The sequence below is a fragment of the Tachyglossus aculeatus genome, chromosome X1 (genome assembly GCF_015852505.1).
Source record: "Tachyglossus aculeatus isolate mTacAcu1 chromosome X1, mTacAcu1.pri, whole genome shotgun sequence".
Classification (NCBI taxonomy): domain Eukaryota; kingdom Metazoa; phylum Chordata; class Mammalia; order Monotremata; family Tachyglossidae; genus Tachyglossus; species Tachyglossus aculeatus.
The window spans coordinates 34269030-34284116 of NC_052101.1; the positions used below are offsets into that span (position 1 = coordinate 34269030).

At 53.5% G+C, this 15087-nt stretch overlaps 1 protein-coding gene across 1 annotated transcript in view; it reads right to left on the reverse strand.

The window, feature by feature from the left end:
- LARP1 (La ribonucleoprotein 1, translational regulator) overlaps positions 1-15087 on the reverse strand; it is a 50408-nt gene that overhangs the window by 18404 nt on the left and 16917 nt on the right. The window contains 1 exon segment of the mRNA XM_038740603.1: positions 119-202. Coding sequence (XP_038596531.1) covers positions 119-202 — 84 coding nt within the window.

The following is a 15087-nucleotide window of genomic DNA, read 5'->3' on the forward strand; positions in this document are numbered from 1 at the left end:
AGACGGAAGGCCTCGTCTCCAACCTGACGAGACCCGGAGGGCTCGGACCTGGCCGCCCCTTCACCTTTCCCTCTCCACCAACGCTCCTTGTTCCCAGTTCCCTCTCCAGAGCACTAACCAGCAGCATGGGGGCTCCCAGCACCGGGGGAAGTTTCACAGAAGTTTGCAGTCTTTTTTTCCTCCTCCCAGTTTTGGCAGTCATCTTTTTGGAGGAATGAAAAAAAGGGGACAAATTAACATACATGACAATGTCTGTTCTCAAGTACAATCGAATGCCAATTACCCAAACGCCTGGTCCGTTATTGAAACCTGGGCGAGCTGAGACAATGGGGCCCGGGGAGCTCGGTTAGTCCAACGAGATGGGTTTTCAGGAAGGTATGACTATTTGGGGAACTAGGGGAAGGATCGGTCTAGCCTCCATCCAAATTCAGATGCCCTGTGTTCGTGTTGCAAATTCAAAGCTGACTTGGGAGAGAGTCCCCCTTAAAATGCCAAGCGGATCCGATTCCTTCCTTCCTCCCCAACCGTTAGCTTAGTCAAGGCCAAAGTCCACTTCAGACTTTAGATTCCCCGCCCCCATCCTTGGGCCGCCAGGCTAACATTCGTCAAGGAGGCAGAAACCTGCAATTCAGGCCGACAGGGTGGTGATGGCCACCTGACCCGGCATCCCTTTGGGCCAAAAAAGGGGACTTCTTGACAACAGCTAGCCACACTGCTGCCATGTTTGTGTGTACGTGTACTTACCCTTGCACTCGCGTGCTCTCTAATATACATATATATATATATATATATTATATATATGTATACATTTACTGCTTACTATGTGCCAGGCAGTGTACTAAGTGCTGGGGTAGACACAAGCTAATCAGGTTAGTCACAGGGGAAGCAGAGTGGCCTATTGGATAGAACATGAGCCTTGGAGTCAGAAGGACCCGGGTTCTAATCTCCGCTACGCCACTTTGCTGGGTGAACTTGGGCAAGTCACTTCACTCCTCTGAGCCTGTTACCTCACTTATAAAATGGGGATGAAGACCGTGAGCCCCATGTGGGACATGGACTGTGTCCAATCTGATGAGCTTGTATTTACCCCGGCGCTTAGTACAGTACCTGGCATCTGGTGTGACAAATATCTTAGATAAAAAAAAATCCACAGTCCACGTCCCACACGGGACTCACAGCTTTCATCCCCATTTCACAGAAGAGGTAACTGGTCTAATCGGACGGACACGTGGGGAGAGAAAAGATCACCCCACACAATACCTAGTGGTTATCTAAGGGTCTGTGGATCCCCTGTAGACTGTAAGCTCCTTGTGGGCAGGGATCCTGTCTACTAACTTTGTTGTGTTGTACTTTCCCAAGCACTTGGTACAGTGATCTGCAAAGTAAGAACTCAAATACCATTGACTGACTGATGACTGGGCTTAGGTAACCCCTGCCCTCAAGGGGTGTACAAGCTAACTGGCCTCCTAAACCTAGACCCCTAACAGCCCCCACCTTCACACCCTCCTTTTCCTCACCCCCGCATCAAACTCAAGAGTGAGTAGAAGATGTTTTAGCATCGCCCACCCAATTATTGCAAGCAGTAAGAATGGCTTGTGATTGGACAAAACAGACTCCTCCTTGCCCATCCAGTAGCACGGCAGCAATAGGGGAAGGGACAGGGAGACATAGGAGTTGGGGGGCTCTGAGCATGAAAAGCCCCTCATTCCAACCCAGAGCCATATGGCTCTGGTGGGAGGTGGAAACTCAGCTCCAGTTCTGAGAGAGAACAGAGCCAAGATTCTTCAGCTCGGAAATCAACCCTCCTCCAAGGGAGAGCTATGGATTGCTTGTCCCAGAAGCTGCTTTGGCTGGGAGGCAGAGGGGGGAGGGGGGAAAAGAAGAAAAAGTTCAGCATTTCAACACACATGCCCTGGCTCTCTGGTTTAATAAGGGCAGGACTCCAGGGTCAGAAGACAGGAACGGAGAGATTTAGACCTAGAGGTAACAGAGTCAGGGGAGCTGGGAAGGAGGACGAGGGAGAAGTAGACGAGCCAATTCCAGCAATACCACCCTTCCCCTGCCAGCTCATCTGACCCAGAACAAGCCCCACGCCAAAACAGGCTTCTGCCATTTCCCCCGTGCTCCTGGCATGCTCTGACCCTGCAGCGGGCTCGCTCACAGAAAACCCTAGCCCTACCTGGGCTAAGGGCAGCACCCCGGCACCCCAGAGTCACCTTAGACGGGCAACCCATTTGGCAAATCCTCCAAATTGAGAGCTCCACACCGACTTCGGCCTAGACTATCCACACGTCTTAAGGGGCTGTCTTCACAAACAAAGGTGCAAGTGATCCACGTGTACCGGAGCCAGTAATTTACAGTAACAACCTCTTCTCACCTGGGCCGGTGGAAGGTGGGTGATGCCTATCGGTGGGCGGGCCACCGCCGGCCATGACTGGAGTGGGACACAACTGGAGGTCTGGAGCCATCTCCCTGGGCACTTACACACTCGTTCCTGTCTGCTATTCAGGAATAAATCAAACTCCTGACTGCTGCATTTGCTCCCCCGTCCTCTCTTCCCCCAAGAGAAACTAACTCCAACTCCATCCCACAGAGTTTAAAAGCCCGCTAGCCCTGGCCGGGGATCAGTCTTCGATCCAGCCGGGGCTTCGGCGAGGACTACGGTCGCCCTGGAGCTCACCGGGGGCAGAGATGGTCCGGACCCTCTCAAGGTCACCCAGAAAACTGGGGGCTCGAGTCCCACCCGCCCTCTTCCCCAGTCGCCAAGTTGCTCCTTCATGATCTGCCCTAAGAGTGAGGATAGGAGGAAGCAGTCCCCACCTAGTCAGTCCCGGCCACTCAGAGCCGTTTCGCTCGGCCCGCACTGTTCCCTATAAGTAGCACGAGCCCCTTGGCCCCGGCACAGGAAGCCTAATTTAAGGGTAGCCTCTGTAGCCTCCTGTCCGGGTCACCTGCTGGGAGTACCCCACACGGGACAGAGTGCAGGAAAGGTACAGGCGGCAAGGTGAAGAGAGGAGAGGGAGCGACCAGTTTCACACCCAGCCGAACGACACTCTAGGACCTTCCAGCTGCGACCATCCATCAGGCTGAAGGCAAGGGTGGCAGCGCTTGTGAAAAGCAAAGTGTTTTTTCAGCTGTCCCTAAGGGGTGAGGGAAGGCAGGTTGCCGGGGGAGGAGGAGGAGGTGGAGCCAAGTACGAAAGCAGCCATGCAATCCCAAACCCCCCCCCCCCCCCCCCGCCCCGGCAAAGGAGAAGGCAAAGAGGACACACCATGTAAAACCCCCGGGACCTTTCACCTTAGCCACCGAGACCCGCCTCCTCTGCCTTGTCCCAGCATCAACCGATCCCACCGCATGAGGCAAACCCCCAGGGTGGGCAACGAGAATGAAGGGGGAAGGAATGGGTAAAAGGGCGGGGGCAAAAGCGAGCAGGAGCGCGAGGGGCTGGATAAAGAGAGCGAGCAAAAAGACTCAAAGGTCAAACCATCTTCCCCTCCCGTGCTGGAAGCAGACAGGGCAGACGGGTGATCGTGTCCGGATCCGGGAACACTGACGGGCAGCCTGAGGAGGGGGGGAGGGATTGCTAGGGAGAGGCAATCACATGACTCCAAGGCCCGCCCGGCCATGTGAAGGCTCTGTCCTTCTATATTTAGCAATGACCATGTCCCTCCTCTTCCTCCCCACCATCGCCCCGGCCCCCTCACCAGGACCAAAGTAAGAGTCGAAGTAAGAGTCAATCTCCACTCTTCCCCCCCAGAGCCCCAGGTCATCCTCCCAGACCCCAGAAAGGTTCTTGTGAAAAGCTAATTAGCCGTTAATCATTACCCACAAGGCTATCCCGATCCTCCACCTGACTGCCTGCCAGGGAGGATAAAGATGGGTCACGTGACCCAAAAATCCGGTCCTTATGAAAGCACACTCGGGTTATATTTAGTCTCATAATGGCAGCCACCGAGGGGCCACCCACTGTCCCGCCTCCAAAGGAGAGCCAACCAATCCCTCTCCGGGCCCAACACAAGCCAAAGTTAACCAGCTTCGGCCCAGGTATTATCTCGGAACACCCCGACTCGGGCCGCAATCGAGGGAGGTTGGGGAGGATCGATTTCAACAAACCCACAGGAAAAGGTGACCACTCTTTGGAAAGCAGGGCACCCCCCCGGACCGGTGCCTTTGAGAATGGAGCATGCCACCCCGGGAGGCCAGAATCCCGGAACGCTCTCCGCCTTCCCGTTGGTGGCGATTGGCACTAAAGCGCCGGTGAGCTGCCGGAGCCGCCTGGCCCCAAATCGGGAGCTCGGGACCTGGAAACGCACACCTCTAAAATTGTACATGAGCAGGACGTAAGTCTACACTGTCTCGTCCCCACCCCAGCTTCCTCCACTAGCCATGGCAGGGTTGGCAGCTGACCTGGCTGGGCCTTCCAGGAAGGACACAGCACCCAAGGCTTGCTCCCTGGCCAACCCAAGTTCCTAAAATGCAGACAGTCCCACTGATAACCCTACATGGCACTCTCAGGGCAGGGCACTTACTTGTGACAAAAGCATCGAGTCAAAAATTTGACTAGTTCTTAATCTATCTGGGCGTGGAGGCCCATCTGTGATAAGAGTCAATGGTGCAGGCATGCTTTGCTCTCCCAGTCCCCGACAGCTGGCGATGCCAGGAGTATCGGCCCGCCGAGGGCAGAACGTGTCGGCAGCGTGGCATGGTGGAAAGAGCACTGGCCTTGGAGTTCAGTGGTCATGGGTTCTAAACCCGGTTCTGTCATTTCTCTGCTGCGTGACCTTGGGCAAGACACTTCACTCTCTGTGCCTTATCTATAAAATGGGGATCAAGACTGTGAGCCCCACGTCGGACAGGGACTGAGTCCATCCCCATTTGCTTGTACCTGCCTCAGCCCTTAGTACAAATGACGTCGTTATTACAATGCCTGGCACATAGTAAGTGCTTAACAAATACCCTAATAATACATTTGGGAGTGTACGCAGGAAGGGGAAAGGAGATGGCATAAATGTCCAGTTACATTACGCTGAAAATTAGATCAATGATACTGAGGGTTTACTGTGTGCAAATCACTATACCAAAGAACTCGGGAGAGTACATCACAATACAGTTGGTAGACAAGATCCCTGCCCTCAAGCAGCTCATAGTCTACAGCGATCCCTGCCCTCAAGCAGCTCATAGTCTACAGCAGCAGACACCCATTAAAATAAATTACAGACAGGGGAAACAGTAGAGTATACGAAGTACAAGTGAAATGGCCGAGTACATACAAATGCTATGGAGGTGGACTGAGTATCAAAGTTCTTAAGGGGTAGGGATCCAAGTGAATAGACGATGCAGAAGGGAAAGGTAGTAGGGTGGGGAAATGTGGGGTTAGTTAGAAAAGGCATCTTGGAGATGCGATTTCAGAGGGCTCTGCAATGGAGAGGGTGGTGGACTGTCAGCTATGAAAAAGGCAGCAGGAGTTCCAGGCCTGAGGGAAGATGTGAGCAGAGGTCGATGGTGGGATTGATGAGAGCAAGCTCCGGTGAGTAGGTTGGCTTTAGAAGAGCAAATGAAATTCCCAAGTGTCCCCTACACGGATCCCAATCTCATTATAATGTGGTTTGAGCTTCTGGGACAAGTTCTACAGCACCAAGAGGATAAAGGGCAACCAGGGCACCACCGCACCACACTGTCCCATGAGAAACCCCCACACCTGGGCTCAAATCCTGCATGGGAAGAGTGGCCTCCCAAAGGGCCAAGATCTAGTTGGGAAGCAGCCTGGCCTAGTGGAAAGTACACCAGCCTAGGAGTCAGAGGACCTGGGTTCTAATCCCAGCTCTGCCTCCTGCCTGCTGTGGAACCCTGGGCAAGTCACTCGAAATCTCTGTATGCAATGGAGATTCAATATCTGATTCCCCTTCTCAGTCTGTGAGCCCAACAATGAGGGAAAGGGACTGTGCTTGGCCCACCCCAGCACTCAGCACAGCGCTTGGCACAGAATAAGCACTTAAATACCACCGTTACTGTCATCATCTACAGTGGCCACCATGTCTCACAAGCTGGCTGGGTTAATCTGCCTGCTAAAGCAACGCACGCCCTCAAGGAGAATCGGCCCCCAGGAAGCTTCCAACTCACTAGGCACTTTGACAAATGAAAGCACAAGAGATTCCAACTTTAAGCTTACAGAAACAGACACCCAAGATGAGCCACACGGGCACAACCATGCCAACTAACTTGCTGTGCAATTTATAGACTAGTCCTTATGCCCAGTATTGGTCCCATCTGCTCCAAGGGACACCCAAATTAGCACTCCCGGGATGCTAGTGGGCCTCGAGAATTGGTCTTGCCCTAGCCACAGCTGGGTAGGTGTCACCAGAGTTCCTCTCTTGGTGCTTGCATGAAAACAGCCTGCAAGTAGCCCTGACATATGGTACATCTGTAGGGGATGCGCACACACATATGTATATATAGAGGAGGGGAGGAGGAGGGAGGGAGAGGGAAAGAGGAAGAGAGAGAAAAGCACAGTCGATGGTAAAACAAGCAGTCTGGCCCAGGAGAGTTTATGGAAAAGACTAGGGGAATGAACCTACTGTTGAGTTCACTGACCAGAGCCACTGAAGATGACCGTGCCAATTCGAGAATGAAGGAAATCCAACTGCTGACCGGAGAGAGAACAGTACACCAAGACAGGATTCTGCTTACGCAGCCTGTGCCACTCTTTATGCCTTTAGGTGTTGTTGGTTTTTAAACCCAAGCTAGCATTTTCCTTGCAGGCACCTATATGGGCTACAAAGAAGATATTCCCACCACCACCCCACTATTCTAGGTGGAACCCTAAAAACCAGACAGGGTAAGCAGCTTGCCCAGTCACACAGGCCCCCTCCTCTACACTTCTCTGCCACCTTCAAAGCCTTTCTGAAATCACATCGGCTCCGGGAGGCCTTCCCTGGTTCCATCTCGTCAACTTGTCGTTTCACTACTTTTCCTGCATTTAAGCGCTTCAGCCCATTTCTTTTTACTCAACTACTTCCATTTATTTTGGGATCATCTTCCCTGCTTGACTATCAGCCCCTTGAGGACAGGGATCCATGCCTACTAATTCTCCTGCCTACTCTGAGTGATGGGTACGGTCCACGATGCAGAGTAGGTGCTCAATAAATATTACCGGCTGATGGAGGCTCGCTTCAGGTCAAATCTTCAGGTCGCAGACCATCAGGGAGAGAAAAGCACAGCCTCCCCTCGGTAGTTTTCCAGTCAAAGAGCTTTGGCCCTGTTGGAAGTGACCCAACCCCTTTCAATGAAAAATGGCTATCGCTCCCCTAAGCGAAATTCTTGAGTACACAGGGACCTTTTCCAAAGCAAGGGAATATAGAAAGAAAGGCCAGCAAACAGCCCACTGTGGAACCTAACAGCTTTAGGCACTGCAATACCCTCCTGCTTAGAAACCTCGAGGCCATGCCCGACCTAGAAAGAAGAAGAAGCCCGGCCCCGCTGGGCAGCCGGCCTCCTGTGACCTTGCTCTTCCGCTCACCTCTGTGCCTCTGTTTCCCCACATCAGACCCAGACCGAGAGGATCAAGGGGCTGCTGCAAGCAGTGTTTCAGTACAATGGGGCATCAGTAATACATAGCTATTTTACGCTTTTCAGCTGAATCAAGGTCATGCAGGTCTTGGTTTGGTTGTCAACTGCATGACCTGAGCCACATTTCTCCCAACGGGAGCGTCCTTCCTGGCTCCTCAGCCTGCCTTAGTGTGCATATGTGTGTGCACACAGTGTTGGAGATGGCATACCGGTACGTGAGAGAAGTCACAAGCCATGAGACTTTAAACGGCTGGGGAGGTCCTGTTAGAGACGTATAGTCTAATGCATGAGGCGGCCAGTAGGTCTTTCACTGTGAAACAGCCAGGCCAAACCAACTGGCTTGGCTGCCTCAGATGCAGCCCCGCTCTTACTGGGTTGCAGAGATTGGACATCTAACAGCCACAATTTTTTATTTTTTTGGTTCTCAAATCAATGCCCAGGAAGGTGGGAAACTAAGTCCTAGTGGTACCTCAGTTTCAGATGGTACAGAGGAGCAGCCCGTTCTAGAACCTCCTTCCCTCAGTACCAAAGAGTTTTATTCTCTGGGTGTTAGCACTCCATACGGGGTCGAGATATCATGGTTCTGAGATAAGCTTCAGAACGAGCACACACACTCACAAATATATTAATCAGTGCAACAAAGGACAGTTGTGTCTGCAGTGTGGTGGGGACTGGTGGGTCTTGGGTGCCTCTTACTCTCCCCTCTCCCAAGGCGGCTACTTCACTGGCTCCCTGTCCCCCAGCTTGGTGTCATATTCAGTCCTCCCGGGCCTTACAAACTCAATGACCTGCTCAAAGGTGATGGGGTTTTCAGGGGGAGCCAGGGACCTGTGCCAGACTTCCAATAGTTTCAAGTGCCCAGGTGACACCAGGCTGTTCCATAGGCATCGGCGACAACCCACAAGGCTTGAAGCTTCATTTAGGCGTAAAAATGAAGTGAGAATCGTGAGCCTTCTCTCCAACGTGAGGTCATAACTTTATCGCCTACCCAGCCCCCCGGCACTGCCCGATAAAACCACCTGAGAAACAGACAGGAGTGGTTACAACAGATCCCAGGAAAGGCAGGCTAAGGGGGCACTCTGCAAAATCCAATTTTGGCGAGGAACAAAACCTGCCAGCTAGAGTTAAAACCAAGAGGAGGCACAAACCCGCCTGTTGCTTTTCTCTTTCCTCCAGAAAAAGGGTTTCCCACTCTTCCTTCCCCACCTCCACCCCACGATCACTAACACCTTACAAAGCTTGCCAGGCCCTGCTTCAGCCCAATTTCCCAGGGGAACACAAAGTGTCGCGTCCGCCAGGCCTGGCGTGCTCTGGCTGGGGTGCTCCTCTCAGATGTAGGACCTGCCCTCGCTCAGCAATGGATTTTCCCAGGCTTACTAAGCCCTCATTTTCTCTTCTCCCACTCCTGTGTCACCCTTGCACTAGGATTTGCACACTTTATCCACCCCTCCCTCAGTACCAGAGCACTTACATATATACCCCTAATTTATTTATGTTAATGCCTGGCTCCCGCTCTAGACTGTAAGCTCATTGTAGGCAGGGAACACGTCTACCGACTCTGTTATGCTGTAGTCTCCCAAGTGCTCAGTAAGGTGCTCTGCACACGGTAAGCGCTCAATCAATATGACCGAATGATCATATTTACAAGCCCCCCGCCAGGAACCCATCAAATTTGGCTGCTTTCGGCTTCACCACTCCAGTCACAGATCCCACCTCGGCTGGAGCTGACTTCCCTTGGCATCTCCCTTGTTTTTTTTTTATTGACACCCCTAAATATGGGAAGAGAACGCCACCATATCCTCTCGTCCCAATCACACCAGAGCCAGGGGACGGGCCCCACCCCTCCGGCCGTGAGCTGGCCAGGTGATCCGGAGAGTGATCCAGGGAGTGGCAGCCACACAGAAGTCCTCGCTACTCACCTAGGCTAAGAACAAATGGTCTCTGTGCCATTCTGAGAGAAGCAGGCTGGTCCCAGCCTTCTGGGGTCCTGAGACCCCTCTGGCTAAAGCAGGCGGGAGCAGGATCTGTACGGAACCGATGCCTCCTCCTCCTCCTCCCGAGCCATCTTGAGCACTTGCAAAGCAAAATGCTTGCAGAACATGGCTGAGCCTGAGGGCTGCAGCCCGGCCTGGGTCTGGGGCCAGCAAGAAAGCCCTAGGAGGGGGTGTGCCTTCGTCAGCTCCTCCCTCCCAGCCCAGCTGATGGAAATTTAAAGCAGGGCAGGGGCCTCAATGGGGCAGCTTCCTGTCCCCCCAACCTCCCCTCCCGCATGCATGCCCTCCCGCATGCATGCACACATCCACACCGCACCCACGCAGGAAGGAGAGCACACAAAAAGCAAGGAACAGGCATTATGGGTTTCCAGGGTGCACAACCAGGTAACTAGAAGCGTTTCAGTTCCTTTTCTCATGGTACCATCTGGTCCCAGGAGAGGAAAGAGATGCCACAGGACTAGGGGAGAGCCCAGCGGAAAGCCGTCACAGGTTGGCATCCCCAAGGGACCCCGCTTCTACCGTGCCATGGAATTCCACCGCTTCTAGACTCTCCCGTCCCTCACCCCCCTGCTCGGGTGAACAGGGAGGGGCCCGGTTCTTGTAGCCCTTAGAGCCTAAACGGCAGGAATGGGGAAGTAGACAATTAATCCCATGTCCTCGATCGCTTTGTCCAACCAGAGACCTCAGTGGAGGAGGGAAGGGGGATGGAGAAGAGGGGTGGAGAAGTAGCAAGAGACCCCAAACCACATCTCCAGTCATTTTCCAGCTGATATACATCCCTGGTCAGGCCAGGGGTAATAAAAATTATGGAACCCAGAGGAGAATGCAAAAGATGACTATGAGGCAGGAAAGGAGAGAGAAACACCTAAGGGAGGAAAATAACCCTTCCCACCGCTTTCCATCCTTCCAGCAGCTTCCCTAAGGTGGCACCCATTACACTGTTCTCCCTCAAACTACTGTGGCCTCCTCGCCAAAAGCACTGCTCACTGCATACTCCAGAGCTGGACCCTATGATACCGTCTCCCAACATGTGTACGTGTGTACACACACACACACACACACACACACACACACACACACACACACACACGCGCCGTGGGGTCTACTGGAAAACACAGACCTGGAAGACAGAGGACCTGGGTTCCAGTTCCCGCTCTACAAACTGGGGCAAGCGCCCCTTGATTTCTCTGGGGCTCAGTTTCCTCATCTGCAAAGTGGGGATCCAATACCTGTTCTCCCTCCTGTTAAAACTGCGAGCCCTGTGTGGAGCAGGGACTGTGTCCGACCTGATTATCTTTTATCTACCGAAGCACTCAGTACGGTGATTGGCACATAGTAAGTCCTTAATGAATAAGACAATAATAGCAACAATAGTAACTATTACATTCCCTCCTTCAGCGAGTTAACTGTGCCAGCTGAAGCACGGAATAGTGTAAGAACCCCACTCTGTTGTCTCCTCCTCCTCTACCCTCCCTCTCTCCAGGGAAGGTGGAAACCTGTTGAGGACCGCTGCCGTCCCAGCCAGTTAGGGGGTCAGCTGAATGACAGCACAGGGCCATGATAGTCCCCACCCCTCAGGAGCTCAAGGCTCCTCACCTTGGCCGACTTGATGGAATCGTATCTCCTCCCTCAATGAAAAATACTTACCCACTCCCCGCCACTCTGTCCGGTGGAGCGGGAGGAAACCAAAACCATTAAGTGCTTTGAGTTCATCTAAAGAAAGACCTCACTGTGTGCTCATGTGTGTGTATGAAGCACGCTACCTTTATGAGCCACATTCTCAGAGTAGGGCCGTTTAAAGGCAAGTGGCCACGGCGGCAGAGGGGGCTTTGTCTCTGGGTGCAACGTTGGAAGAAAAAAATTCAGGCTGTGGACCAAATGCCATGTGTACAGCTCCTATGGAAGTCACAAACATCCCTGACACGCTCATAGTTTGAACTCTTACTAATTACCGTGCGCAGAGCACCGTACTAAGCACTTAGGAGTACAGTATAGCAGAGCTGGAGGATGCATTCCCTGCCCACATCGAGCTTACAGTCTGCAGCTATTATGACATTTCATTTAACACCAATCCTGTAGGAGACACACGACCCGCCACGATGCCCCACGCTAATTGAGAGCAAGGAAGTCTTCTTGGTGACTAAACGGAAGGCTTGGCCCCATTTTGCTCTGTGCCCAAGTGTTTGTTAAAGTTACTGGACGTGGCCTCATCTCGGGTTGCCAACCGACCTGGACGGGGGTGGGGGATGGGGATGAAGGATCTAGGGAGCGATGGGAATGTACATAGGCACGGGAGGGTCCGAGGAGGTGTGAGGCGGTGGGGAGACGGCAGGGGAATTCCAGAGCAGCGGGTTGCAGTGGGGCAACAGTCTCTAAAGACAAGGCCCTGTACTAAGTCCCCATGGCGCTAATGCGTAAGGTTGGCTTCTGGACCCCCTGTGCTCCCCTCCCCCCACCACGCCCGCACCAGGTGAAGCCTTGGCTGGGTTACAGCGACTGAAGGCTACAGAGAGGGGAAGGTGGAGCCGAGCCAGCCTCGACCTTGGCGAGATCCAGGGATCCCGTCCCAAGGACGCCGCAGCCGCGGTTCCAAATGGTAATTCCCACCGGGGAGGGTGGGTCCCGGCCCTCGCTCCCCGATGGGGACTGGAAGCCTGCCGTCCACCCAGTCAGGTCACTCCACAGGGAAGGGAGGGAGAGAGGAAGGAGGGCTGGGGCCGGCGGCTCTTCCCAGGCCAGGCACCGTTGTGGTTTGCGCTACCAGAGCCTAGCCGGGGAGAAACCTAACCAACCGGTGCGGGAGCCAACTCACTTGAGCCTGCCGGCTTTCCCCAGCTCCTCGCTCCCACACGGCTTGTCGGGACTCGCATGGGGCCGCCGGGGCCAGCCACCATTACCGGCGCCCCGGAGAGGAGGAGCTGGGCCGCGTTGCAAGTGGGGGACCGCAGCTCCCCAGGTCCATCCGGCCTTCAAAACCCCAATAATTACTATTTGGTTTTACGGGGCCCTTTCATCCGTGGCAGTCAAGGTGCTCTCCAGACATTCGCTCATTATTCCTCACAACTGCCTTGCGAAGCAGGGGTCGCAGATGGTACGATGAGACCCCGTTTTACAGTCGGAAACACCGAAGGAGAGCAGCCAGGGAGCTCGCCCCAGTGGGGATCGGGACCAGGGCCTCGGTCTCCCAGACTCGGATTTCTTTGGAGCCCAAGCCGCCTCTTATAAACAAGGACAGAGTAAGCAAACGTGTCCTTCCGGAGAGCCGATTAAAGACCCAAATACGTTGAGTTTGGCAGCAGAGGGAAAAGGGGAGAACTAACAGTTTTCTTTCTCCTAGGGAGCCTTTTTTTTCTTTTGTTAAATAGTGTTTGTTAAGCACTCATCACGTGCCAGGCGCTGTACTAAGTGCTGGGTACGTAAAAGATAATCAAGTTGGACACAGTCCATGTCCCACACGGAGATTAGTCCTCATTCCCATTTTACAGACGAGGGCACAGAAGTTAAGTCACTTGACCGAAGTCACACAGCAGACAATTGGTGGAGCCAGAATGAGAACCCAGGTCCTGACTTCTACGCCCGTGATCTTTCCATTAGGCCTCACTGCTTCATTTGGAATCCCAATTTACTCAATCAATCGTATTGAGTGCTTACTGTGTGCAGAGCACTGTACTAAGCGCTTGTACTCCCAATCTGCAAGCTACAAAAGCGTCTAAATCCCACCTCTCTCACCACCCCCCACCCCCTTCCCTCTCCCTCCCGGCTGCTTTTTCTCCCAGCCAGTTATCAGGACCTGAGCTCCACAGAGTCAATATTAGACATCCTAGACACCTCCTCCCTGCTTCTGCACAGCCCCAACACACCGACCCCGAGGCCAACCTCTGTCATCCCCTCGGCCTGACCAGCGGCAACACGACTGGTGGACTGGGGAGATGGCCAGAAAGAGAGCTCAAGGACCAATCCCAAGGGGTCTCAGGGCTGCTAATCCCGCGGGCCCACCCTCAGCAACTCCCGCCGGAAGGGAGCCGGGGTGGGAGAGGCCCTTGTTTGGGGCCCAACTCCTCAGAAACCCCGAATAATAATAATGATGGCATTTGTTAAGCGCTTACTATTTATTATTATTACTCTATTTTACTTGTACATATTTATTCTATTTATTTTATTTTGTTAATATGTTTTGTTGTCTGTCTCCCCCTTCTAGACTGTGAGCCCGCTGTTGGGTAGGGACCGTTTCTATATGTTGCCAACTTGTACTTCCCAAGTGCTTAGTATGGTGCTCTGCACAAAGTAAGTGCTCAATAAATATGATTGAATGAATGACCTTCCCCTGCACTGATCCACTACCAGTTAAACGGGAAGCACCGTGGAGGTTCTCTCCCAGGGGCCTGCCCCTCTACCACGTTCGTGGCCACCGGAAACCACTAACTCCAAGACTTCCAGGGCCAGGCCCGCCCAGGGACTAGATTCCCAGTGGCACCCAAGGCAGAGCTGCGCAACCACACCCCCAGTTCATGATGGGGAAACCTGGGGACTGTCCCCAGGAAAGAGGGCGGCTTAGGGCCCCTCCCTGCACAGAGAGCCTCCTGGGGTTGACCCCTAACTGACCCAAGTTGCAGATCAGGAAGCCAAGCTATTCAGTGTCTCCCGGGAGCACCACCCCCATCAAGAGACTGACCCAAACCCTCCATTCTCCTCCACCGGGTGGGCCTGGAGTGGGACCCACGCAAAGAAAAGAGAGCTGAGGACTCCACCGCTTTCATCCACCACACGCAAAAGCCCGCCCCGATCAATAACCCCAGTAACTTTAGCCTCTGCCTACAGGGCACAGGACCCAACACTCCCTGAGGTACTGTGGAGTTCCTCCAGGAAGTGAAGAGAGAGGAAACTGGAAGTGAGAAACCAAGAGAGAATGGCAGCGCCATTTTCCCGAATCCCCCGAGAACCACAAGGAACACCGATAGGGACGCCACAGCGATCCGGGGTAGGGTCACAAGTGGTTTTGCAACCGTGATGGGTGAATGGCACTACAGATCCAACCAAGCACTCCTTCCCTCTCATTCACCAGCAATTCAAGCAGCCCGGGGGGCAAGCAGGGGGAGGTCTACAAAACTTACAAATGCGCTAGAAACAGTTTCCCCAAATTATGTTTAAACAGCTCTGGGGCCGGCTACCTTCCCAGGGCTCTGTTGTAGTTAATTCTGGGCCAGGATGGAAGCCAAAAGACCTGGGTTCTAATTCTGGCTCCACTGCGATGGGGCTACTAGACTTGAGCAAGCGAGCAGGCCTCCTTCTGACAAATGGGTGATATTAAGTTTCGTCCCAGGGCTGGGACACAGGGAAGCAAAATGCACAGTCACAAGTCCCAACGCCCACTGGGAATGGATTCCTCAAGTCCAAATAGTCGTCATAGTATGGACATGACAGCACGCTGATGCTAGAAGAATCAAGTCAAGCCAGGTCCCTCTGAGTGACAGCAGCTTCCTATGAGGTCCTCCTCCTTTCTGGGCAGGATCACAAACCCGCTCTGGAC